Below are 25,176 nucleotides of genomic sequence, written 5' to 3'. Positions count from 1 at the left end.
AACTGATGTCAACATTTCTGAAAGAGTTATAGTTGCTGACAGAGCATTCTTTGAGAGGGATGAGAACAGCTTAATTCTTATTCTCTCTCTGGGCTCACAAACACCAATTTTTTGATGTGTCAAAGAAACAATTCCACATATTAAGCTGTTTAAGACTACATTTGAGATACAGAATGTGTTTTTGTATATTGTAATTTTCAAAACAGAGAACTTGCCCACAAGCATGCCTAATGGGCTAGAGGCCACTTCTCATACTAGTTAATCAGCCTTCAACTATCTCTCATCAGCTTTCCTCTGATTACCCAAGAGAGCATAGTATACAGGCTGAATTAACTTTCTAGATGTCAGAGACAGCAGCAGCACTAGTCTGTTTCAATCAGACAAAGATTCACATAGTCCAGTCTGAAATAATATCCAAGAGCAAATATGAAATGGAAACACACTATTCTATTTTTTTCCTAAAATAATCAGCTAGCTTCCAGAAAGATGGCTTTTTAGAGGTTCTGAGTCTCCAAGTCTTTGCATTTACCACTTCTGGAAGAGCTCTTCCATAACTTGATTTTCTCAATAGCTCTTGGACAAGGGCTTTTAGCATTTGCAATTACACAGTCCCTATCAGCAGCCTGCTCTTATCTGCCATATCTCTTGAGGGAAATCAGACAACTCCTCCTTCCCCACAGTGCTGCACACAGGCACATGAAGAATCACTCCAAGTAAACCCTGGATTTCTGACTTTCCAAGTGCAGTTTTTCCATGGGTCTACAACAGGATGGGGAGGAAGCTTAATACAAAACATGGCACAAGGAAATAGAACTCTTAACTAGAAAGACTGGAGCTACTGGAATAAGCACTGAGAGACTCCTGATATGGAATTATATTTAAGAGGAATTCCGCCTTGCCCAAATATACTGGCATGATGATACAACTGAAAGTTTATCACTCTGTCTTGGAATTGTAACTCTGTTCTAGGAAAAAACCAAAAAACAATCACTGGGTCACATTTTATAAAGTGTGTTTTACACAAATTCAGTCAACTTCCTACATTTCATATCAGTAAGACTTATCATAAAAAAGTTCTGTTAAAGTTGCTGTAAACTAGTTTCACATGGGTTTATCTCTGGCATCTAATAAAATTTAATCTCCATCACAGCTTGTTCCTCACTAAATTGTTTCTCTCCATCCATCTATTTTCAAAACTATTTGGCACTTTTCTCACTCTGTCAAACCTAACTGAAGTGCAGTTACAGACTGAAAACAGGTTTCTTGAAAAGGCTACTTAAGTCTTGAAATATCATCCCAATAGAAAAACTGTAATACTCTAAGATGCCTAAAAGGTTAGTAATGTTGCCATCATGTGTCACTGTTCTATTTTCATCACATCTGGGGGGAAAAGAAGCAAGCCAGAACCCCTTCCACGACTCAAATACCAACCTTTGCAGAATAGCCTCTGCAGTGCGCTTTGCTTTTTGTACTGCCTTTGGGCCTCCCACTGGACAGACAGCAGTAGCTCTGAAGCCATCAAGGTAAGTGGCATTTACCTAAGGATCACAAAAGGATCACAAAGTTACATGGAATTCCGTACTGATAGGCTATAAATGCTCTCTGGCAATCATTATCTATACAAATACACACTGTAAACAAACTAACAGGTTTTTCCGTATAAAATAAGGTTTGCCTTTTCAAATTTTCCACCTCTTTCTTTTACCTTTGGGGCAGAGAAGATAAGGAGAGTGCTGAGTTTTAGCATTGTCTCCAAAATTTAAGATTTTTTAAAATCAAACTATAACTTCCATGCCACAAAATGAAGTAATACCTTATAAAATGTTGAAGGAGGCAATCCTTTTGCTCCACAAACTTTCACTGCTCCACCATCAAAACCTATAGTGGTTAAAAAACAGTATTTCAGCTTCTTCAATATAACTTCAAATCCAGTCTTTTGGGACACATATTAATCAAATGCACTTAATTAAAAAGCAAGTCATTGATAGCTGTACAGCTGCAGAAGAGAGAACCTTCCAGAAAACAGTCCTTCCTGCCTTAGAAAGAACAGCAGCAAACCGGTGACTGAATTTATGTCTGCCTTTTAAAAGGGCGATCGAAATGTTTATTCATGCACTTAAAAAATACTTAACAAAGAAAGCAGCCTTAGGACATCAGACTCAATAGTTATTTTCCTCTTAATAGCCAGTTATTGCACACACACAGAGCTTATAATTTACTGCAGCTGGCTGCAGTGGACTGCAGTCCCTCACTTGGTAAAGAATCAAAGCAAGATGAGAAACCAGTAAGAGCTATTGGCTGAGAGCTTAGTAAGTGTAGCTTTCTTATCAATAACAGAAACAGTATGAATATATGTTCCAGGGCAAAAACCATGTTCAGTATTAGGAATATTAATGCAAAAAAAAAAAAAAAAGGCAGAAAATTGCTGGGATGTCATCAGGTTCAAGCTTGAGCTGGAGAAAATCAGTAGGTGCTACTCCTTGAAAATCAGCAGTGCAGGATTGGCACCTCATGCTTTAGAGCCAGAATTACAGTGTAGTTCACCTGTGCCTAACCTGTGTTTGCAAATATTTAAGAAGCAGTTCAAAGCTTCATACAAACACTCTGAAAAGATCAGATCAGAATGTATCTAAAAAAGTAAATGTCACTAGTACAAATTTTACACACCACCCAAATAACATCATCACTGTCTCTCAAGACTGACATGAGGTTAATTTAACTCTCTCAATATAGAGCTACATCCCTCCATTCAGGGTGAAGAACTGGGAGAGTTTTACATTCCAGGTGAAAGCATAGTACAAAAAAAAACCAAATACCACAAAACCAAATGCATAGCATCCATTGACAAAAAGAAAACAAGCACCTCTCAGCTCAAACTCTGCAAGTAATCCAGCAGGACAATAAAACTAGCAGTATAAACAGCAAAATTAGATAGCTTGCCTGTTTTTACTGGTGTACGTGTCAAAGCACTTCAAACTAAAATATTTAAGCAATCTGACCATTTTCCATCTGTTATATTTCTAAGAGGACTAACTGAAAGTTCATGTGGAAGTTCATTTTAAGTTCAAACATGTCATATCAGGTCATTTGCAAGCTAAAAGTTCATAGGAAGGTTAGTTTCTTTTTTTAAAAAGAGAAAGACTAGGGGCTAAGAGCAGCAAGCTGGCCTTATCAGACTGCCATTTGGTTACGTTGCATGAGCAGAAGATTCACTGTACCATGTTATGTACTTTTTCACTCAAGCAAAATATTTTTTATGTTACCACGTTCAGTTTTATCCCAGTAAGTTTTTATTAATTTGAGATTTCGATTGTTCTAAGCTTTAGAAAGACATTTGGCATTCTGTCACAATAAGTTTCATTAGAAGGAAAAAAATAGACTATAGATCCAGTAAAAGGCAAACTTTAGATGACTGTAGATAAAATTATTTTTAAGCTGTCTTACTCAAATAACAGCTCTTTGAATCTGTTAAGCCTTTTTTTTTTTTTTTTTTTTCTTGTTTTCCTTTTGAAGGTAAATTCTGAACATACATTATATCCATCTTTAGTCTACTGGCTGTTAAGTATTTTGAGGATTGTAAATGGATTTTAAAAAAAAAAGATTCTCTGGTGGAAATCTTGTACCTAATCAATCATTCTTCTACCATGATCCACCTAAATGTCTAAGAAAAATGCCATTACCAAGTAGTGCTTTGGAAGACACAGCCTTTCATTGTTACCAACACTTCAAATGCCCTAAGTAACACCATGTACAAAGTATTTTTCTGAGAAAAGAAATTTAGCTGCAGTTTAAAAAAAACACTGAAATCATAGTGAAGCTGTCTCAATGTTGTTCACACTGAATACACAGTTTAAGGAATTGACAGGTTCAAGACATGCATTAAAAAGTAAAGCAAAAGGAGCAATGATCGAAAATATAAAATAGTCAACCAGCACGATAAATTAGATTATGTTTAAAACTTCTAAAGGAATTTCTAGCAGAAGTCCTTGAAAGTATCAATTTAATACAGCATGACTCTAAGGAACTGATTTAGTAAGAAATATGCAGAGACTACATGGAAATTAAAGTAGCTGCTTCTGTTTGATAACACACTTCATTGACACAGATATCTTTACATGAAAGAGGACTAACCTGGAATTTCTGTGATGGAAACCTGGGAAAAGTCACATGTAACATCTGGTAAAAGATAGCGCTGAGGATTGCCCAATTCATACACCAACTGCTCAGCTACAGTGCCAAAAGAGATTAGTCCCCCTGTGTCTGGTGGCTTGGAAAGAATAAAGTCTCCTTCAGAGGAACATTCTACAATGGGAAAGCCTATGTTGTGCCTAGAATATGAAAAACATTAAGGAAAAAACCCTATAAATACAAAGGGAAAGTGAAAAGAAATATTAACAACACAGCAGAATTTCATAGTAATGAATTAACCCAATTAAGTAAAATCTGTCAAGAGTTACGATTGATCTGCTTGTTTTGACTGAAACATAAGAGTAAAACAGAAGCCCTGAACAAACTGCTCAACTGAAATAGTACAAGAACATAGTCTATTATCTGGCAAAGAAATGCAGATATAACAAGAGATACCATTAGCAAACATGGATGTAGGGAAGGGAATAGAGAAGGACACCAACAGAAACAGTTCAAGTAAAAAGAAGCTGAAAGAATTAGAGGACTATGATTAAAGATGGAAATTTAGAGTAAAATAAACCATTTGGCTATAGCAGCACACAGAGCATGACAGTGAAGACATCTAAATACATCTTGCACTCTGGATTTGTAAAAAGGCAGTCAAAGCAGGAAGAACAAATTGTGCTGGGAATCTCAGAGACAAAGGGAAGTAGGAAACAGAAATAATCACACCTACAAAGGATAATTTCACATGTTAATAATTAATTATACACAGGAAAGTAATAAACTGAAAACAGAAAGACATATGAAAGTAAAGATCTTCAGTACAAAGAAGACAGAACTAACAGAAAATTACAAAAAGAAAAGCAGTGAAATTACAGACATGTCCATAAATTAAAATATTCATCTTCCTCCTCACATTCTCACAAGCAAAATATACAAAAAGTGATCAAATAACTCATAATAAGAGGTACATACTGGTCATTACAGTAGCAGGGCAGAGTTTTCAGGATTATGTGGACAATATCCAGACATCTGCTTTTCTAGCTAAAAGGCTTTCATTTATTTACAGAGAATTTGAGCAAAATTAAGAACTTCAAACTTTTCAGAAGTACCTGAGAATTAATATTAAGAGTGCAAAGATTCTTCTGAAAAGTCTACCTGGCTCTCTTCCCTCTCACAGGATGCCCAAAATTTGTACAAGTGCCTTACAACATAAAATGAATACGAAAAGAGGAGTTAAGGAGATACAGTCCCTTGCAAAAGCTAAACTGTTCTAAAAGGGTCCTAATAATGAAAGGTGGTGAACTTTACCATGCTCATTAAAGCAAATGACCTTCAGGTCTTTCAGACAAACTTAAAACCAGTTAATCTCTCCATTTAATTATTTTTGGGTGGTAGCAGTAACAATGTGCTGAACATACAACTGAATTGGTTATCAGCAAAGGTTACATGAACACAGTTTGTATAACATAAATCCATAAAGTCTGAAAGAAAGTAAGCAAAAATACCACTGAATTCTTAAGGGACATTTGTAAAAGTTCATGGGAGTTGGAGCAGATTCCTTATCATCAAGAATATTCAAACATAACTCCATTATTTAAAACAAAAGGATTAAGACAAAAGATCTGTTACCAGAGATCAGCAACTTTTAACACTTAGACAAATTTGAGAAGTATGGTAGCTGGTGAACACCTAGAAAAGCCCACAATCAGTTAAGATAATAAAAAAATCAGTTAAGATAATACTTCATTTGACTGGTCTTTGAAACTATTTACACCACTAAAAAAATAAAGGAAAAAAAAAAAGCCCACCCTGGCGAATGCAAAGAATTGAATCAACAATTTCATATACAGGGTATTCTAGTGCGGGGGGGGGGGGGGGTCCTTTGAGAGGAAGAGGAGAGAGAAAAGATGGTAGTAGAATTATGTAATATTCAAAATTTTGAAGTGTGACACAGAAAAAAAACAACACCCCACAAACCCCTTAATTCCTGGTCTGGAACATTAACGTATGGTAACAGACTAATGTGTAATTATCCTCATTTTAGATGCAAGGAGACACACAAAGGAAGCATCATCATTTGGCCAGTGTAACAAAGCAGGATCAGTGACTGAACAAGACTAGAATTAAGAAACTTTGCCCTCTCAGTTCCATATTTCTGTGCTTGACCCTATCACCTATCTGTCCTTGTCTTAAGGCAACAGTAGCAAGTGCCCTGCTCACAGGCTCAATGCAACTTATTCAGATCATGTACCCAAAAGACACACCACTCCCAGGAAGAGAGATCACCCAGAGCAGTCCATCTCCCTGCACTGACAGCCAGTGTCCCTGCTGCAGCCCACTTTGATCTCAGCACACACAACTCTTACAGTACCCCCAGTAATCTTTGTTTTGAAGGAAGAAGTAAACTGTAGACACTCAACTTCCTACTCTGAACCACTGAGTCTACTAACATTCTTCATTTTGCCTAACTTGCACCCTCAAAACCCCTAAACCATTGAAAAACAAAACCCAAATACAATAGTGAGACAGAGTGAGAAATTTCACCCCCTAATATGGTCAAAATACGGCAGGATATTTGTTCCCCCCTCAGGGTACACTACCACCCAATGAACTTTTCTGTATGGCCAGTTTGTTGAAGAAGATGTGTCCTCCCGAGGTTATGCTAGCCCTTAAAGCTTCCCTCACCTTTTTAACAATTCACAACACAGGAATGCAATGATCTGGGTAAGAAGTTACCTGTCTTGTAACTGGATGACTGGGAAAATAAAATACCCAGTCTTATCTTATAGCAGATGGCAGTAATAACATGCATTAATATACACACACTTAAGACAAAAACCTATTTTGTAAATTGCTAAAAGACATTACTTAAAATTAATTTTCACCTTGGAAATAAACTGGTCTGTCACTCCTGTGATACAGTCAAATGACAGCTACTTAAACCTGGCATAAAAAGCTCCTTAGCAGCAGCAGCTGCCTGGCTCAGGTATACCACAGGCAGTATAGTCACACCATCATACTGACCAGCACCTCCACTTTTAAAATATTGAGTCTTCACCTGATTAACGTGTAGGTTTTGCTGAATGACTACACACCATATGACATCTGCTCTGTGGGGAACATGCCAACCTCAGGCTGTCCATAACCCATAGCCAAGATGTACTTTTGTACAGTGTAGCAGGGGAGCAACCACAGAACTATGAATTTTAGCAGCAACTACAGTCATGGCATCCAAAGGTACCTTGGCAAAGTGGCATCCTTCAACAATAAAAGAATTGCATCAGCTTAGTGACAAAATCCCTATGTAGGATGAGGCAGTAGCAAGCAATGGTAACAATTCCAAAAGGGAACCAATACAATTAATTCTAATTAATTTATATTAATTAATAAAATACAGCACTAGAGATAAATATCAAGTACTATTTTAAAATTATTTAAGCAATTCTTTTAGCACAGGGTCAATATAAAGAAATAATACACAACAATTTGTGAGAGGAGATGACAACTACCATTCTTTAATCCAAAAGGCCAATTTCAGGTTGCACATTTGCTACTTAGCAAGTAAATATATTATATTCTACATGAATGTATATATAATATAGACACTAATAAAAGCAGAGCACTGAATGAGACCAAGCTAAGATTACACCTCAGAAAACCCTTCCAAACTGGGCCTAAATAGGAGTTAACAGTTAAAGCAGGTCTTAGTGAAGACCTACAGCACAGGAATAACCAAGTTACAAAACTGGTTTTGCTGTTGAAGCCTCCATCTCATCAACCTTCTCTTATAGCAATCAAAAATCTGAGTTTTCTGTCAACCTCTCTGCCTGCCAACAACTTACTCTTGGATTAATTTTTTCCATGTAAAATGTTTTTTCTTCAGCTTTGGCTTTCAGAGATGTTACAGTTTATGGGCATGTCACAGGTGATAAATTAAGCTGTCTAGGCAAGGATCTCCTCCCTGTCTACTCTGGGACACTATTCAGAAGCCTCTGAGGAGCCATCAAGACAAACTTCCTCCTTGTTTTGCCATACTTCTTACACCATTTGCATTACAAGGAAAGTAAAATCCATGATGACCAGTACTTTGGCTCAGGGAGAGAGACATTACCTGAGACAGGACACGTATTTCTCCCCTCAAAAGTGTCAAATCCCTCAAGTACCTCATTCTAGCCATTACTGGTCAATGAAGACTACTGGCAGCAGAAGATGGGACAGGGAGTGCAGTACATTTACTTGCAGGGGAAGTTGCTGCGAGAATGAAAACAAAACCCCAGAGTAATGCACAGTGGAAGTGAACCAAGATCCAAGTAAGCTGTGGTATGAACTTTTAGCTTTACAGCTAATGCAGTTGCCTGAGACGTGACTCAGTGAATGTCACACCAAGGAGAGCTCTGAGCCAAGCTTCTCAACTCCTTAGTTATATATTTTAACCAGAATGCTACTAGGCAAAAAGCAGAAGCTCCTACCACTTCTAGGGGTGTTTTGACAACAGGTTCAAAATTGATAGTACATCAGGCAAGATCAGCGCAAACTTATAAAGTAAAGGTATAAGCATCTCTCTACACGTAGGTACCAAAGTGTTTCCTAATACGCAATTCTGATCTAGGCAAGACTTACTGATTGCATCACTTCTCCCCTCTGACTAGGGCATTTCAGACTATGTCTTGTACCTCAACTTCTAATGGCCAGACAATTTCAGGCTAAACTGACCAGCTGCCTGGTGTTCTCAGCTGCCTGGAACAGATGGCGCTACAGAGAAAAAAACATTCCACGCTGCTGAATGGGACTTGCATGCTGGATTTTGTTCTAGTCCCAAATTAAGAAATCTGGATCCAGCCCTTAAGAGACTACAGCTATTGACTTACCCTTTTGGTCATCCCAGGTCAGAGGATTATGCAGTCTCAACCATTGTACACTCCTGGCTTAGGGCAAAATGTCAGTGTTTATCATCTCCTCAAAATGATAACTCTACTGATCAGACTTAGTTTATTCTCTCCTGCATTTCAAAACAAAACAAAACAATGTACTAATCACCCACTGGCACTAAATAATAGCAAGAGACAACAGTGTCTGGGGAAAAATGAAATTAAATAGAGAGCTGTGAATTATCAATGTAGTTCTGTCAGTACAGTTCATTTCCCCATTGGAAGCTGTAGACAATGCAATGTAACGTCTGCTAATAGACATAAAATAGGGAGCAGTGATGTATTATCTCTTCTGCTGACTCTCTGCTGATGTGCATTACTGTACAAGGAACAGAAAAGAAGTGCATTTTTTGATAACACTAACTTAAAATCAGCATTAAAGAATGCACATTACTCTTTCTATAGACTATGAACTAATGGTTTCTTGCACTTTCTCTGCTAAACACCAGAGAATCCACAAAAGAGAAGAGTCAAGCACCCACCTTCACACTGGAAAAATAAACAGCACCTATCCCTTCTACCTGTCTGTCTGGACAAAACCTTACAGCTTCAAGACTGCCACCTGTAAGTCAAATGCACTAAGGAGAGACACACAGCACAAATCCCAGTGCCTTAGGTGAACACAAAGCAAGTAAGTTTGGCTTCCATCAACTAAGGTAACTTGGGGAGTCACAAGTTGGAACATGCACTTCACTTGTTTTACATTGAAAACTTACTTTAAGGAGACAGCAAAGGAAATGAAATAATAGCTTAGGTTTTAATAATTAACCATTAAAAGGCCACAATATACCCACACAAATATTTCTGAGATTTAAAGGACCCTTTTGCAGTGGAATTGAGTTCCGAGAAGTATCTGCATCAAACATTTCAAGAAAATTAAAAACAAACAACACCCCCCACCCCCAGAACATCAAAAAACCACCAACTGAACTATGTTGAATGAACAAAGTGGATTCAATCCAGTGCCTCAGTACTCACTGAGACATGATAGTATATGCATAGAATGTAAGCTCTAACTTGCCTGGCTTAATTTAGATCAACTAAAATACTCTTGTTTACAGAGTTAATTATTTTTGCTTATGCATAAACAATAAACAGCTAAGATTTATAAACCTGAAATGCAGCAAATTCTTTGGGTTTTGTTTACAAGTTAGAAAAAAAAAAAATCACACCCATCAGTCCTTCTTAGACCGAAGAGCCACGTGGATTACTGTTCTTGGAGAGAAAAAAATCCCCCAAAGACAGTCAAAAAAAATGACCCCAGTTGGAGGTTAATGAAGCTCATCCTCTACAGTAAGGAGTGAGGAGGAGAGAGGCTGCCCTCCAGTGTTCAGTTACCACACACCAGTAATTGCAAGGGATGCATCTCTTAGGCTGCACAAATGCTGTAATGGAGTGGGAAACTCATATGTGAAAGGCACATTAATGATAAACACAGATTTAACTTGGCTTCTTCCCCCTCCTATTTACTGGTTTAATTGAGCTGGTTTGGATTTAACATTAGGTACCACAGACACAATGATTTGTTGAGATCTAAATTATTTTCACTTATTTTCAGGAGGCTGCTAAAAATGTCATTTTTTCTAAAGGAGGGAGAAATCATTAATAGACACAGTCAAGTAACTTCTGCAAACTCTGTCAGAGCTCTGTTGACCTATTTGTTTTGGTCACTGCTGAGACACCATGTTACTATTGTACATTATTATGAATGCATTATCTGCATGCACTGAAAACAGATTCAGACTGTCTAAACAATGAAAACCCCAAGCCAGCAAATTTACTAAACTATTAAATGGGAAACATTTTTCTGCATCCCAAGAGTTTTCATAATATCTGCCCTCCATGCTTTTGGGTCTAAACATAGCAAACTACTATTTATGAGGAAACCAAAATTTATCCCAATAATCTTCTCCCTTCCTTCCTTCTCCCCATATTCTAAGTGGATGTACTGGATCACAATTCCACTTCAGTTAGTGAAGTGGATCTCCAATCTACATCTCAAAACTTAAAATCAGAGCTCACACATTATTCTGGTTTTGACTGGTTTTAGCAGCTTATCATGCAGGCTGATGTGTCACGTTATTTTATTTCAAGAATTTCATCAATTACACATCTAAGACTCAAAAATTGCAAACAAACTGATTAGTTTTAAGGCACCATGATCAATTCTTGAGCAGATTTAAACTGAAGGTAAACAAATAACTGTTATATTAGCACAAATACAGTCACGTATGGTTTCAGGGTATGTACGAATATTGCTGGGGACAAGGTAACAGACCAGTATCAGCTGTTAAACTTCTATGTTCTTTAACAGAGATTCAATTCAGCACCAGTCAGTGCTAAGCCACAAGTCTACTATGATTTTAGACAAAGTCCTGTGATTTTACAGATACAAAACTATTAGCTATGCAGATTTGTGTACGTAAACTCATCTGTAAAATGAGCTATTCCCACTCCAATAGCTCACAATAGCTTCATATATTCAAGCTTATTTTCTTTTTTAAAGCCAGATTGACACTCCTCACAGCAAAATCCTTAAAGACCTATCAAACATTTTAATATGAAAATTAGTATTCTGTTTTTTCACTTTAATTCTTTTACAAAGCAAGGTCTTCTGGAGTCACAGTTACGGAAGATTTTAATAAGTTCCATGATGCAGCATAATTAAATTAATGGGAGAGACATCAGAATAGGAATTACAAATTTCCAAACCAAACTTGTTACTATAAACTCTCTCCCTTTGATTTCCCATAGAATACAACAGTGAAGAGTGAGTGCAGTTTGCTCAGTAGCCTTCCTGTAGGTGAGGAGAAATGTTCAATCCTGTTTGTTTCAATGCCATACCTGCATTCACCTTTAATCAGCAGTGCTCAGGAACACAGAAAAGCAGCACACATCTTTTAGGATCACACTCTGAGTAAGAAGCAGGCACTACAAGAAGAAAAAATCCAGGCAGCCCTATGGCTCTTCAAACAGCAGGGCACAGTCCTGCTGGGTCACCCACCCAGACCAGAGTCAGCCTGGCAGCAGGAACACACTGTGTTAAAGCACTCTTCTCTCCTGCACCTCCCTGCTGCTCTTCAGCCCTTTCCTCCATCACATAGAAGAGCTGCCTTTCTCATGATACAGCACAGGACAAGATCCCTCCCTCTCATCCCAATAAATACAGAAGTAACTACAGCCGGAACTATGCAGAAAACGTGTTCCCCAAGTACTTTTAACCTACTGTTAAAAACAGATTGGTAAAGAGCCAGCCCCTCAGCAGGCAGAACAACACACCTACGTGTAACTCTAATTCAAGAGTTCTGAACACAAGACACACAGAGAGCTTTTTGAAAGGACTGACCATCCAACACATTTGTGCTCATCAGGTTATTCAGCAGGACAGAACTATGGCATATATTCATACCTACCAAAGTAAATTATGTGAAATTTTTGACCAGCAAGCATCTCTGATTTAAGTGAAGACGATTTTAACTGCATCCAAAATATCAATATTGTCTTTTCCAATACAATTATACAAGAAAGTCAATAATAAATCTTTTCAAAAAGCAGAGGATACTGAAGGAAACAGGAAAAAATAGTTTTACAGGGGGAAAAAACAATCAAAGGGCTAATTTATTTTTCAAAATCTACAGAAGTTAACAAAAGACCCTGTCTGACCAAAAAGGAAAACTTCAGAAGGGAAAACAGAACTTGTAGAAAAGTAATGTTGAGGGGGCAAAATATCAAGAGGCTTGTATTGTGTCCCCAAAAAGTGAAGGGTAGAAGCAGTTTTCACAACACAGATACAAGCAGAAAGCCTCATCTTTGGTCTACTACAGACATGCATGCTGGTATCAAGTTTACCTACCAGTCTGGTACTGTGTGCCAATCAGTAAATATTCCACCTGTACACTGAGCACCACATTCAATGAGATGACCTGCAAGACTGGGAAAATGGCATTAAAGCAACTAAGTATAATGTAAAATCAGTTTTTACAAATCCAGCTTTAAAATACAATAGAAATAGAGCTAAATAACAAAACATGCTATTTTCCTCCACAACTATCTAATAGAATTATGAATTATATGCTAAGCATAACAAGGGATCCTGAAAGACGTGTTTAAAGGACAAACTTTTACAAGAATTTTCCTATAAAAAATGAATACCTAGAAGATTACCTCACACCTAAAACCAAGGTTTTCTTAGTAATTTCAAATCTTGATCTAAATTCAGGATCTTCGTAGTCTGCGCTATGTGTAACTAAATAGACAAAGACCATTTTTAAATGAAAAGACAAAAAATCTCACCTCCACGTATTATGTATTCACCACAATGTATTATGATTATGTATTACTATTTTCAAATTTTGATTGCAATAGTCGATAAATATTCAACAGAATTATGGGGAAAATCTTCATCTCTATCAACCCCAAGTCAGTGGAGCCTGAATGAATTCCTCTGCACACTTTTTCTCAAGCAGAGGTTCAAGAACACTAACACTAGGGTGTGCTCAGGCTATCTAAGTAATCACTCTTTTACAAGGATTTCAATTCAGATACATGATGCACAATGTTAAATTAGGTGGCATAATTCTACCCCTTTTTGAATCAGATTCCTAACCTTAGGACTACAACAAGGATTTGTAAGTGGGAGCACTGACACTGAGCTTCAACAAAACCATACCAGGATGCCGCCTTCTGACCAAACCTGCTTTTGTGCATCTTTCAGAGTAAGCCCTCCAACCACCCCAGCTATCAACAGTGGCAGCCAAACAGAAAAACCTGGGAATCAGTGGCCTGTACTATGAGATTTCATCTCTTGACACAAAATGAACAGCAAGAGAAAGTTAAGCTGTTAAATAAAATCTTTCAACCTTTTCTTCCTTTTCTTATTTTAAGCTGGTTCCAGAATGAAGTTTCTATAATTTCAATTCCAAGAGAGAGTAGTAAGTGAGCCTTGAAAAAGAACTCAAACCCTAACAAAAACATGCAAATAAATTAATGCAGTGATAATATGAAAAATTAGCATGTGCTGAAAAAGTTGGTATCTTGACGTTATGATATGAAATATAGATTTACCCCATTTCTTCTTATATCATTTACCTTCCTGCAGCTAGCAAGTCATAGTCATCCCTATTCCAGCCAAACTAGAAGAAAAACACAAATATTTTAAATACATGGAAGTTTCATACAGTACAAAAAACTGCATACAGTATGTTCATTGCTTTGAATAACGCATTGGATATACTTTTTAATCTAAATAACAATAATTGGCAGGCACTGTACATGGATTTGAGTTCCTATACAGCAAATTAGCAAAAAATACTCTGACACATTTCAGTTTTGTTACTATTGATACACCCCAACAAATTTAAACTCTGAAAGTCATACCCTCTTCAAAACACCTGGAAGTGCAACACCCATATTACTTAAAACTGCACAACCTACAGGTTTAGAAGTATAGTACCTATCTTGTGTCACCTGGACAAACCACTATCTGTCTTCAGCTTTTGAAAATTATCAGTTCCTGGAGTACTACCAGTCACCCAAAAAAACTGGAAGTATTTTCTGTTTAACTGGAAATTTTAGCTAGAATCTTTTCCCTGAGTCCAACCTGCAAGCAATACAGTAATTGTCTCTTATTTAGCACTTTGCAGAAATTTTCCTAAAACCTTTCCTAAATAAATTAGATAAGGTCTCTCTGGAGTAAGCAATACACACTGACTGATATTTTGAGAATGTAAACAACTAGGAACAATATAAGAAGTCATAATGGAATTTATAAATGGAAAATTAATTAGGCAATATTTGACATGCATGAAATCAAAAGAGTATGATGTCTCAGAAAGTATGTTTTTAACTATACACATTCCTTCCTATTTTTAAATATGCACCAGAAGAAAGCTTCTATATTTCACCATGTGTGATCCCTCACAAAAATTCACGAAAACCTATTAAAAACACTCCAGAAAACTACACACCATGCTTGTATAATTATTTGAATTTCAAGGAATTTCAGAAATGCTGTATTGAAACTTTACTTTAAACAAAACTGCTCACTCACTGAATAAAAAACCCCAGTGTTTTAAACCACCTCAAACGCTACCCCCCAACCAGAGTGAGCTCTACTATCAACCCTTTGTGGTAAAGAAAAATATACTTGCACACCAAAATTTGCAGAAAGGCAAGGTAAAAAAACCCAAAACAAGTGGTAAGAGTAAAATACTCCTGAAAGAGGCTAAGACTTCCTAAATTTCACCCATGCTTTCCAGCTTAATGGTATACAAGTTAGCAAATATGCCTGCTATCAATTTAGGAGAAGCGGAAGCTGATAACTTTTCATGCACGTAAGAAAAAAAAAAGAAGATGCTAATTATTTTTAATTTAGTATCTACATTTTCATAAGGAACAAGAATTGTCTGACAACAACTGCTGAATATTCACTCACATATATTCCTTAGCATTCAGAAATTAACTTGTACTTACAGAATGAATGAGTGGTCCTAATACAATCCCGCTGTCAACACATCTGCCCGTTACAACAATATCAGCTCCAAGGTCTAGAGCTCTGCTTATTGGTCTTGCACTAAAAATGACAAAACAGAGCAGCAAGTACTTTTGTGTTTCAAAGTATCATTTAAAAAACAGCTCCCCAACACACACAGGCTAAAAAACGCTTAAATTGCCTAGGAAATCAGTAAAATCTACTTTAACAACTAATTTGTCATTAGGTATGTACATCAAGTGTATTTTAAACAGAAGTCATCAGGGCACTATCAAATTCAGGCACCTAAATAACCTAACTGAAACACTTCTCGTAACGCCCATAGAAACTTCTTTGAACAAAGCGCAGAGAGGGACATTTCTATCACCCATTACAGAAAAGAGTGCTTTTCAGAGATTCATTAACTATTTAATTTTTAGATGAGTGTATAAAGATGAACATTCTTTAGGGATAAAGCCTGGTGACTTAGCCCTCCAATTTTAAACCTTTCAGGTCAATCACCTAAGTGATTCAAGAACTCGCAGTATTGTGCAACTTCAAGAGCTGGGCAAGAACGGGATCACCAGGATCATCAACTGGAAGAGAGTATGTGACCACTGCCTCATTACTCACTCCTTCCCCATTACTAGACCTGATTAACATCTCAAGTGGATGGTGACAATGAAAACTCAACTTCACAAAGAGGTAGCTAGAACACCTGCATTCACAGACTTACAGAAACCCTAAGTATGATAAAGGAGGGAATGGAGATCTTTCAAAACAAGTGACCATCCTGAAAAACTGGTTTCCAAAATTTCAAGAGTACAAAGCCTGACACAGAGTTCAGAGCAAGGGAACCTCCTACAGCACTGACTACATCCCAGTACTTGAATTCCTTGTTTGCACTTCTCTAGTGACAACGTAGTAAACTACTCCATTCTGCAACAGAATACTCAGCATATGAAAAAGCATTTTTGCAGTTGTTGTGAGTGAACTAAAGCTGTTTTGGCTTGAACTAAAACCTGATGATTCACAGATGGTGCACTGCTAAGGAGTCATAACTTACAAGGTTATAACTGGAACTTATCTACAAGTTACAAACAATTTTTTTTTCTGGTTGCCTGAATAATTTAAAGATGAACCTCATATACTAAGTGGTTTTAACTGCAAAGTAAAACAAATTTGTGTATTCAATACATTAAATTTAGTTGCTCTTAATAAAATATATCATGCTAAAATAACTCACCCAAGATACACATTCATGCTGTGAATATTCTCTGGAAATTGTTTGCCACTCTCTAAATCAGTGATACCAGCTCCTTTTAAGTTCTCTTTCTGTTAGAAAAGAAGCAGAACACACAAGCAATGAGTATTTTGAAGTTTCTACTGTAAGCCTCTTATTAGTATCAAACAATAGATCCACTTCATAGCAACTCTAAGCCAAGTATAATTATTGAAAGTATTAATAATACCAATCAGTTGAATGGCTAAAAGCCTTAGATACACTTTTAACCACAACTTTTTCAGCATGCTGAAAATTAAGGTAGTCTTTAAAGAATGTGTATGACTAACAACAATGAACTGGTGTACTTCCTAGGCTTTAAATGGTCTTTAATTGCTACAGGACTAAATAAATCAAACCCTGTAAACAGAAATGTACCTGCCACATCTGCAATGGTGTCATGGCCAGAGAACAAGGTTAATCCTGGAGCTTTATACAGTACTTAGAATAAATTGTGTTTCCAGAAAAGTAGGTGGGGGGAGGGTGTGTTTTCGACCATGAATTAGGCATTAGCTTGGCAATCCAGTGGACTGAGGGGACAGTGACTGCATAGACACAATGTAAACTGTAAATACTAATTTACAGGTGGGATCTGTAGTGTGAGGAAAAAAAAACAAACTTCCACTCTGAACTAATTTGGTATTCTATGTCAATGAATTAAATCCTCCAAACCACAAATAACATTTACCATGTTTCATGTATCAACAGTTGAAGCTGTCTGTAGACCATAAAAGTTGTGTCTTTTTGCTCCTGCAGGTTATGTACTGGCAACAGCATAGAAGACAATGCACTTCAGATCAGACATGTCCATAACAAGCTCAAATAACCACCACTGTTGTACCACTAATGAAATTCTGGCCCACAGACCGTAATTTCAGTACAGCAGAAGCTTCTTAAAAGGACATCCAAGCACCACACAACTTGCAAATAAAGAATCTTACTTGACGATCTTCCACATTCAAGAGCATGCAAGGGGTAACAGATCCTATGCAGATAAATAATTTTCCAAGTTACAGGCAGAGATTTAACCACAGTGCAAACCTCTCCTCTGTTAACTACTATTATGTATAAACTCTTTTCCCAGTAGCTTTTCAGGTATGGCCAACATCTTTTGCAGATTTCAAAGATACGGTGTAATTCTTTAAGTAAAAAATCCCAGGTATTTAATCTTTCAATTTTTAATTTTTTTTTTAATATTTAAACTTCAATCCTCTCACTTAACCTTACCTTACCAGCTGTAAACGCATTACTTAAAACCAAAAAAACCAGCTATCTATAAACAAAGTAACATCAGGAAATGCCTGTAAACCACTAAAAAAGCTAGAAGGGATAAGCATTTGAACGTGTGGTAGCTACACCATATTCAGAAGAATTAACAGGCATGATTATCTAGTTTAGACAAGCAGTAACAGCATGTAATAGCTTCTCCTGAAGAGCAGGCAGACCTTACAGCAGATACGCATTTTGCTTCAAAAAGCTAAACAGAAGATCCTCAAGCTTATAAAATTCACCCCCACTCTATATGAAGCAGCAGATGTGCCACAAATTATGTTTATGCATTAAAAAAACCTAAAAGATAATGAAGAACAATGCTTCTGATAGTAGAAGACTACTGCATAAAGACACACAAGGTTCCTGTGGGACTGTAAATGCCACCTTCATGCTATACAGACTTGTGCTACTATGGCTTAAAACAAAGTGAAATACCTCACTCATCAGATCATCTCCAGCAACAACAGCTATTTTCAAATCAACATCTGCTTTCTTTGCCACCTCCTGAAGGGCAGCTGCACAAGCAAGTGGATTAATTCCACCAGCATTACTGATGACACGAACACCTAATAGTAAAAAAAAAAAAAAGGGCAAATAAAGTTCAGTAGCAACAATAATCAATCACCTGTACTTTAAAAAGTGTGCTGAAACACAAGCAAGGTATCACCTTTGCAAGGTAGCAGACATTCAATCAAGCAAAACACAAAGACCACATTAAAATAAGAACCACATTTAACCTATGAAAGGATCAGAATAAGCCAGTACAAAATTCTTTAGAGAAAAATAACTGCTATAGATACTTCTCATCTATCCTTTATGAATGGAAGGAGAAAGCAACCAGGAAGACACACATAATGAGGCAGACAGCATCAAACACCTCCGACAGGAACAGTAATAGACACTGTGAAGCTTTACTAATGTAAACAAAAAAAAAAAAAAAAAAAAAAAGAGTGGAAAAACACATTGTAGAACTATGGGAGAATTTTGAAAAACTTAGATTACCTTGAAAACCTCTAGATCTCACATTTTAAGAAAATCTGTAAAGCAATCTGCCATTCACAAATTGAAGCTACATTAAGAAATACATGGAAATATACGTACGTATTTACAATTGTAATAAATACCCTTAAATCAACCCAATTTCACCATCAGACCTGTACCCCACATCAATTACAATGGGATTTTTCATAGAATTCTAGAAGAGTTTGGATTAAAAGGACCTTAGAGATCACCTAGTTCCAAGTCCCCTGCTATGGGCAAGGTTATTCAGGGCTCCATCCATCCTGGCCTTGAACACTTCCAGGGATGGGGCACCCAAAACTTCTCCAGACAACCTGCTCCAGTGCCTCACCATCCTCAAAGTAAAGAACTTCTTCCTAGCATGCAATCTAAATCTACCCCAGCTTATGGCCATTCCACCTTCTTCTATCACTACAGATCCTTGTAAAAAGTCCAACTCTCTTGCAAGCCCCCTTTAGGTACTGCAAGGTGCTGTAAGATCTTCCCAGAGCCTTCTCTTCTCCAGACTGAACAGCCCCAACTCTGTCAGCCTACTTTCATAAGCAGGTGTACTGAACTAACATACAAACTCATGCAAGGAGTAGCATACCTTTCCTGTGAATATCTTTTATATAGGGAGCCATGGCAGTGGAGACAAAATCCGGAGTGTAACCTAAAACCTGAAATAATTAAGAGCTGTAACCATTTCTTATAGGTAGGTTAACCCAACCCCTCTCCTTGGTTAACACAGGAAACAGAGAAGAGCAGCCACCTCTCAAATAATACCATCGTTTGGGTAGCACGATGGGAAACGACATAAGCACTTTCACTAGATGAAACTGAATAGATGCAAATAAATGCATGCGAATAAAAAGTATACTTAAGAAACCGTATCCCCGTAACCAGGTAAGTCTTATAGAGGCTTGGGCTGAAGGAGAGCTCGGGAGGTGGGAAAGTACCGGAGCGCACCCGCCCCGGCCAAGCCCAGCACGCTGGGGCCGGACACCGGCTCTACTTACGGGAGACCGGGCCTTGGCGGCCGTCAGCAGCGACATGGTGATCTCGGAGAGGTAATCGAAAACCAGGAAATCCAGCTTCCCTCCGTACAGCAGCTGCGGCACTGGCGGGGCAGGCAAGGCGGCACCATCAGCACGGGGCACCCCCGCCCGCCCCTACCCCCGCTGCCGGCCCCGCCCGGGCGGGTGGCGGCCCCGGCCCGGCCGCTTGCGCACCGGGGCTGTCTATAGCGCCGGGTCCCCGCCGCCCGCCCGGGTCTCCCCGCCGCCCCCCGAGCAGCCGCTGCCGCCGCACCGCCCACCTGCGGCCGCCGTGTCCCCCCAGAAGCCCGAGGCGCAGCCGATGCGCACCGCGGCGCCCGCCGGGGGCTCGCAGCCCGCGCTGCGCCGGCGGCTCCAGCGGGGCGGGCGGGCGGCCGCCCCCAGGAGCCGCGGGCCCCGCAGCGCCAGCAGCGCGGCGCAGCTCATGGTGGTGGTGGTGGCGGCGGCGGGAGCGGGCACCGCCCCGGCTGCGGCCTCCCAACACAGGGCTGGGGAGGAGCTGGGGCCTGCGGAGGCGATTGGGAAAAGGGGCGGGAGAAAGTTTATAAAGCCCGGGTGCGCGGGGAGAGCACTGGGAGCAGCGCGGGTGCAGCGCGGTGTAGTGGGTACGTGTATAGCGCCTGGAAGCTGTAGGGCAGTGATGGGTCCAGCCTGAGGCGTGTCCGAAAAGGGACCTCTCTGGCTCGGGCTGTGCCCGGCCCCGTGCTGGACACGGGTCGGTGGCGGGGCTGTCGCATCCCCGAGGAGCTGCGGGCTTGGCGAGCGCAGCCGTGTCACCCCGAAGCGTGCGGCGGTGTGTCGGGGCAAAACCCCGTCATGAGGCTCGGGATAACGTCAGAAGCGTGTCAGATAGTCCCGTTATGGAATTCTTATGAAGCCTTTTCCTCCTCGCCTAAATACAAAATGTGTTTATTAAAGAATAAGACTTTCCGTGTGGGAGTGCACGTCTCTGTTCTGAGAGAAAGCGTTTCTCAGGTCCTGGACTGAATTTCTAGTCCGTGGACGAGAGGAAAGTGTCACCAAGCCAGGAAATTCCCTCGTATATAAGGAGGAACGATTTCCTAGTCCTGGTGTCTGAGCTGGAGAGCTGTCTCTGGATATCTCCGCAGAGATAATCACACACAGGCTGATCGTGTACAGGTGCTCCAGAGCGAATCCTCCGTGTCTGACATCAACGGGGGCTGTGCCTGAACCAGACAACAGCTTGGCCTTCCTTAACAAGTACACTTCTATTCCAAGTGGGTTTGAATTATATCTTGCAAATGATGCATAATAAAATTGGAAGTCTTTGCAAGAGTGATGAAAAATAAAACGTTTGGTGCAACACTGACAATGCTGAGTACGTGGTGATGATGAGACGGGGTTTTACTGATGTAAAAAGTAGCCATGTTGAAAATAAATAAGTACTTCTGGAAATTGTTGATAAGATTTCCAGTTAGACTATTTTCAAATTGTGATTAGAAATAATGCAGTTGAGAGAAGATAGGAAATAATCATGCTGTGATCTCAGAATTTGGTTTCTTATTTAGAAAGACACAATGTTTTCCTATGGCAAAGAAGAGCTATAAATCACCATTTTATGTTCTCAGTGCCTGAGTGATGAACAATTACTGTCCTAATCTATTAAAGAGGCAGAACCAAGGAGGTCATAAAGGAAGAAAATTTGGTTCCCTATACATATTTTTATTATTATACTATGAAAGTATTTCATTATTATGTTTAAAATTTGCAGATTTTGAGTCCCTATAAACCAGTAAACATGCAAATAATCACAGTAGGGGAGAACAACCACCAGGACTCCAGAGAGCTTTGTCCTAAATATATATTTATTGTATAGCTCCTTAAAGTCAGCTTTGAAACAAGAATCAGAAAGAGCACTGTCAGGTACAAAATACATGGCTATCTGTATAGACATAAAGACAGATGCTTTCTGTAAATAAACTTTAAAGTGTCTTCCACGTGTGTTTTGATATAGAATGCATTGCAGTTGCATGCCAACTTATTGCAGCGTGGCAGGAAACATGGCTAATCCTCTGCAAGTCATGCAACCCTCTCAAATCCGGGGTGAAATTCAAGTGTGGTTCACCTTGGCTGGGACACTATTACCAAAGTGCTGCGGTCCTCTCTTCTGTGCTTGAACCCATCCAGAATAAATGCCACTGACTGATAAACAGAATCATTGATAACCCATGGATGTTGGGCCAGGTTTTCATGCTGCAAAACTGAACTCCTGGGCGTGAGAAGAGCTGGCTGCTGAGGCCAAGGGACCGGTAGGTGGCTGTGTTTCACCACTGTCCGCACCCTCCCCGCCTGCAAAACAATCCCTGGCCCCAAAACCAGCCGCCTGCTCTCACCAGCATCCTCTGTGCGTTTCTGTCTCTCCAGATGAACCGGGCATTTTATCTACATTAAGAAATAAATATTCACATGTACACGTGTACGTTGGTGAAACCATCTTGAAATCTAGAAGATGCTTTATTCTTTTAACTTCTCTCAGGTATTTTCATAGCATGGATTTTGACAGCCACTGCTCATGGTTCAGGGGAAGGACTGGATCTTGTTTTGTCAGAAACCATTTCAAGGTCCTTATGGAACCTTAAACACAATTGTAGCAAATTTGTATATGGATGTTGATGGCTGTGTGAGACAATTAATATCCAACATGTATTTAATATTAAGACACACCCATTAGTTGATCTCCCAAAAACACACAGAAAGGATTTAGAATAGTTTCCATTATTTGCAATGGTGTAGTGAAGTGATAAAGGGATCAAAGCCTGTATTCTGTTGGTTCCCACAGCTAATGTGTTTCTTACTCAATTTATACTTGTCCGTAAATAAGTAGACTATTTAATAAGCTTATTGAGATTCCAGCAAAGTCATCAATTTTTCTGAGAGTTAATTTATTCACTACCTCTATCCTCTCAATTTCACGAATTATTTTATTAAAATATACTGAATTTTCATTACCATCATCATTCCATCCTGAGCAGTAGTGATTAGCTCAGAGCCCATTATTTCATACATGAGGTTAGCATTGTTTTTAATGAAAACACAGGCAAATTATATAGTGGTTCTTTTCCAGGTAGGCTTGGGAAGCAATGCTCTGCAATGGTCAAGTCTTAATTTTGAGAGTTTTTTGAGATGATTCAAGAGATTTTAGGAACCGTTTATTGCTCTTTGAGGACGGCAGATGGCACTGTGTGGTTGTCAGTGAAGTCCAAAAGAAACCACTATGAGGAACAAGCCTGTGTGGAATTCAAAGACAGGAGGTGCTAGTAAAGATTTGACTGCATTTGTGACCTGTGTAGAGGATATGGGTCAACAGTAAAAGCTGTCACAACTCACTCACGTGATAGGAACCCATTGCTTAATGTAAAATTTTTAAGAATAAGCCAGAATTCCTCTCAAAATTTGTGAGAAGAAATCAGGGGAAAGAAAAATCTTCTGGCTTTATTTTTTATGCCAGAGAAAGAAAAAGACGACAGATTAAAAAAAGAAGAGGAAATAAGATTTTTTTTTTTCTGCTCATGGTTTACATGTAGATAAATCTGAGCTTCTCTTTCCTTCAGTGATCCTAAATACTTATATTTACATTTAATCAGCTAAGTCTGTGCTTCTCTTCCTGTAAAAAGATTCATGCACCAGCATGGAGCACAGACAATGTGTAAAAGAACTGTGGAATTCATTCTTCTACTTCCATCATCCTGAATTAATGGCATTCAAGCCTTATCCTGGAAGTCAGGGAGGACAACACAGAATACATTTTTCCAAAACAAATACACTTTCCATTATATTTCCAGGATTTTTCTGACTGTCAGGCTTCCTCTGATTGCTTAAAAAAGTACAGGCAAAGTATTTCACAGGCCAGAGGTTTCTTGTGAAATACATCACATTTTTGCTGTATTTCCTTTAATGTTATTGTCAATAAATTCCTGTTCAAACCAATAATATCAGCCTATATGTTTGATTATTGAAGTAGGCTCTGTTTAGTTTATTGAGGCTCTGTCCTCTCAACTAATTACAAAATACTCAGCAAATATTTGAATTTACTACTTATCTCATTCCCACAAATTAGTGCATCTCTTTGTTTAACAAATAAGTTCACTGTTCTTGCCCTCAAGGTAAAGTATACACTGCAATCTCTCTTCTGCAGACAGTCTGAATACCAACCTTTTCTAAGTGAATCAACAGTTGAAAATGGTTTCTGTACATCAGTAAAGACAGAGAATTTACTATGTTGCATCAAATACCCCTAAATAAGGCACAAACAACTCAAAGGTCAATAATGATGTTTCACTGAACATGGTTTAGGGCTTTGTAGTAGATTTTTAGAATTTCAAAGTATAACGTCCTGTACTACAGGACTCAGAAAAACCTCAGCTATGACAAAACAACAGAATGAGTTATCTTCTGAATCATCTTGACTTCATTCCTTTACATCATATTCCTTTTTTCAGATATAAGATCACTCTTAATACCTTAAGATTTGAAAGAAGTTTAAATAAAATCTTTAATGCATCAAGCAGAACTAAATAATCAGAAACACTATAGGATTTTTCAAAAATAAGATAATAGCTCATTCAAACCATCAAATATCTGGCTTATGGATATGAGGTGTCTTGATGATTAAGTGTCTTGATTTTTGGCCCTTTAATTTTAACAAATTTATTTAAATTTGTTTGTAGTGATAGTTTAAGTCAAAATAAGAACTGTGTATTAAAGCAATAACCCTTGCTTATTCTTTGCAAAAAACAAAGAATCTTTTACGTTATTAATGATTATTCATGAACCATCATGAATCAATGTAACTTCCATGTTTTGATTTAAGAAAATACATTAGCCTGTAAGTATTAAAGAATACACTCTATAGCGTGTATTCCCAGTGTGGAGGCAGCAAAATATCCCATAATTTCTTTTCAAAATGAAAGGTTCTGGCTGATATGAAGTACCTACAGTTTTTACTGTTCTTCACTTAATTTTCAAGGAAACAACTATTTCCAGCCAGTATTTGAGCTGAAGCACAGCAAGTAC

General features: G+C 38.5%; 1 protein-coding gene across 1 annotated transcript in view; it reads right to left on the bottom strand.

Annotated features, from left to right (window-relative positions):
- LOC128806834 (uncharacterized) overlaps positions 1–23,157 on the bottom strand; it is a 60,131-nt gene extending 36,974 nt beyond the window's left edge. Inside the window, exons 1-13 of the mRNA XM_053976666.1 lie at positions 23,113–23,157; positions 22,249–22,545; positions 20,403–20,964; positions 20,104–20,204; positions 19,695–19,764; positions 18,521–18,651; positions 16,778–16,866; positions 15,534–15,633; positions 14,151–14,194; positions 12,916–12,993; positions 4,132–4,328; positions 1,814–1,878; positions 1,432–1,538 (exon numbers count right to left, since the gene is read on the bottom strand). Of these exons, the coding sequence (XP_053832641.1) occupies positions 1,432–1,538; positions 1,814–1,878; positions 4,132–4,328; positions 12,916–12,993; positions 14,151–14,194; positions 15,534–15,633; positions 16,778–16,866; positions 18,521–18,651; positions 19,695–19,764; positions 20,104–20,204; positions 20,403–20,964; positions 22,249–22,545; positions 23,113–23,157 (1,886 nt within the window). The remainder of the gene's footprint in view (positions 1–1,431; positions 1,539–1,813; positions 1,879–4,131; positions 4,329–12,915; positions 12,994–14,150; positions 14,195–15,533; positions 15,634–16,777; positions 16,867–18,520; positions 18,652–19,694; positions 19,765–20,103; positions 20,205–20,402; positions 20,965–22,248; positions 22,546–23,112) is intronic.
- Between the last annotated feature and the right edge of the window lie 2,019 nt (positions 23,158–25,176).

The sequence above is a fragment of the Vidua macroura genome, chromosome 4 (genome assembly GCF_024509145.1).
Source record: "Vidua macroura isolate BioBank_ID:100142 chromosome 4, ASM2450914v1, whole genome shotgun sequence".
Lineage (NCBI taxonomy): Eukaryota > Metazoa > Chordata > Aves > Passeriformes > Viduidae > Vidua > Vidua macroura.
The sequence above is the reverse complement of the archived record's forward strand: the minus strand, read 5'-3'. Positions and strand labels throughout refer to the sequence as shown.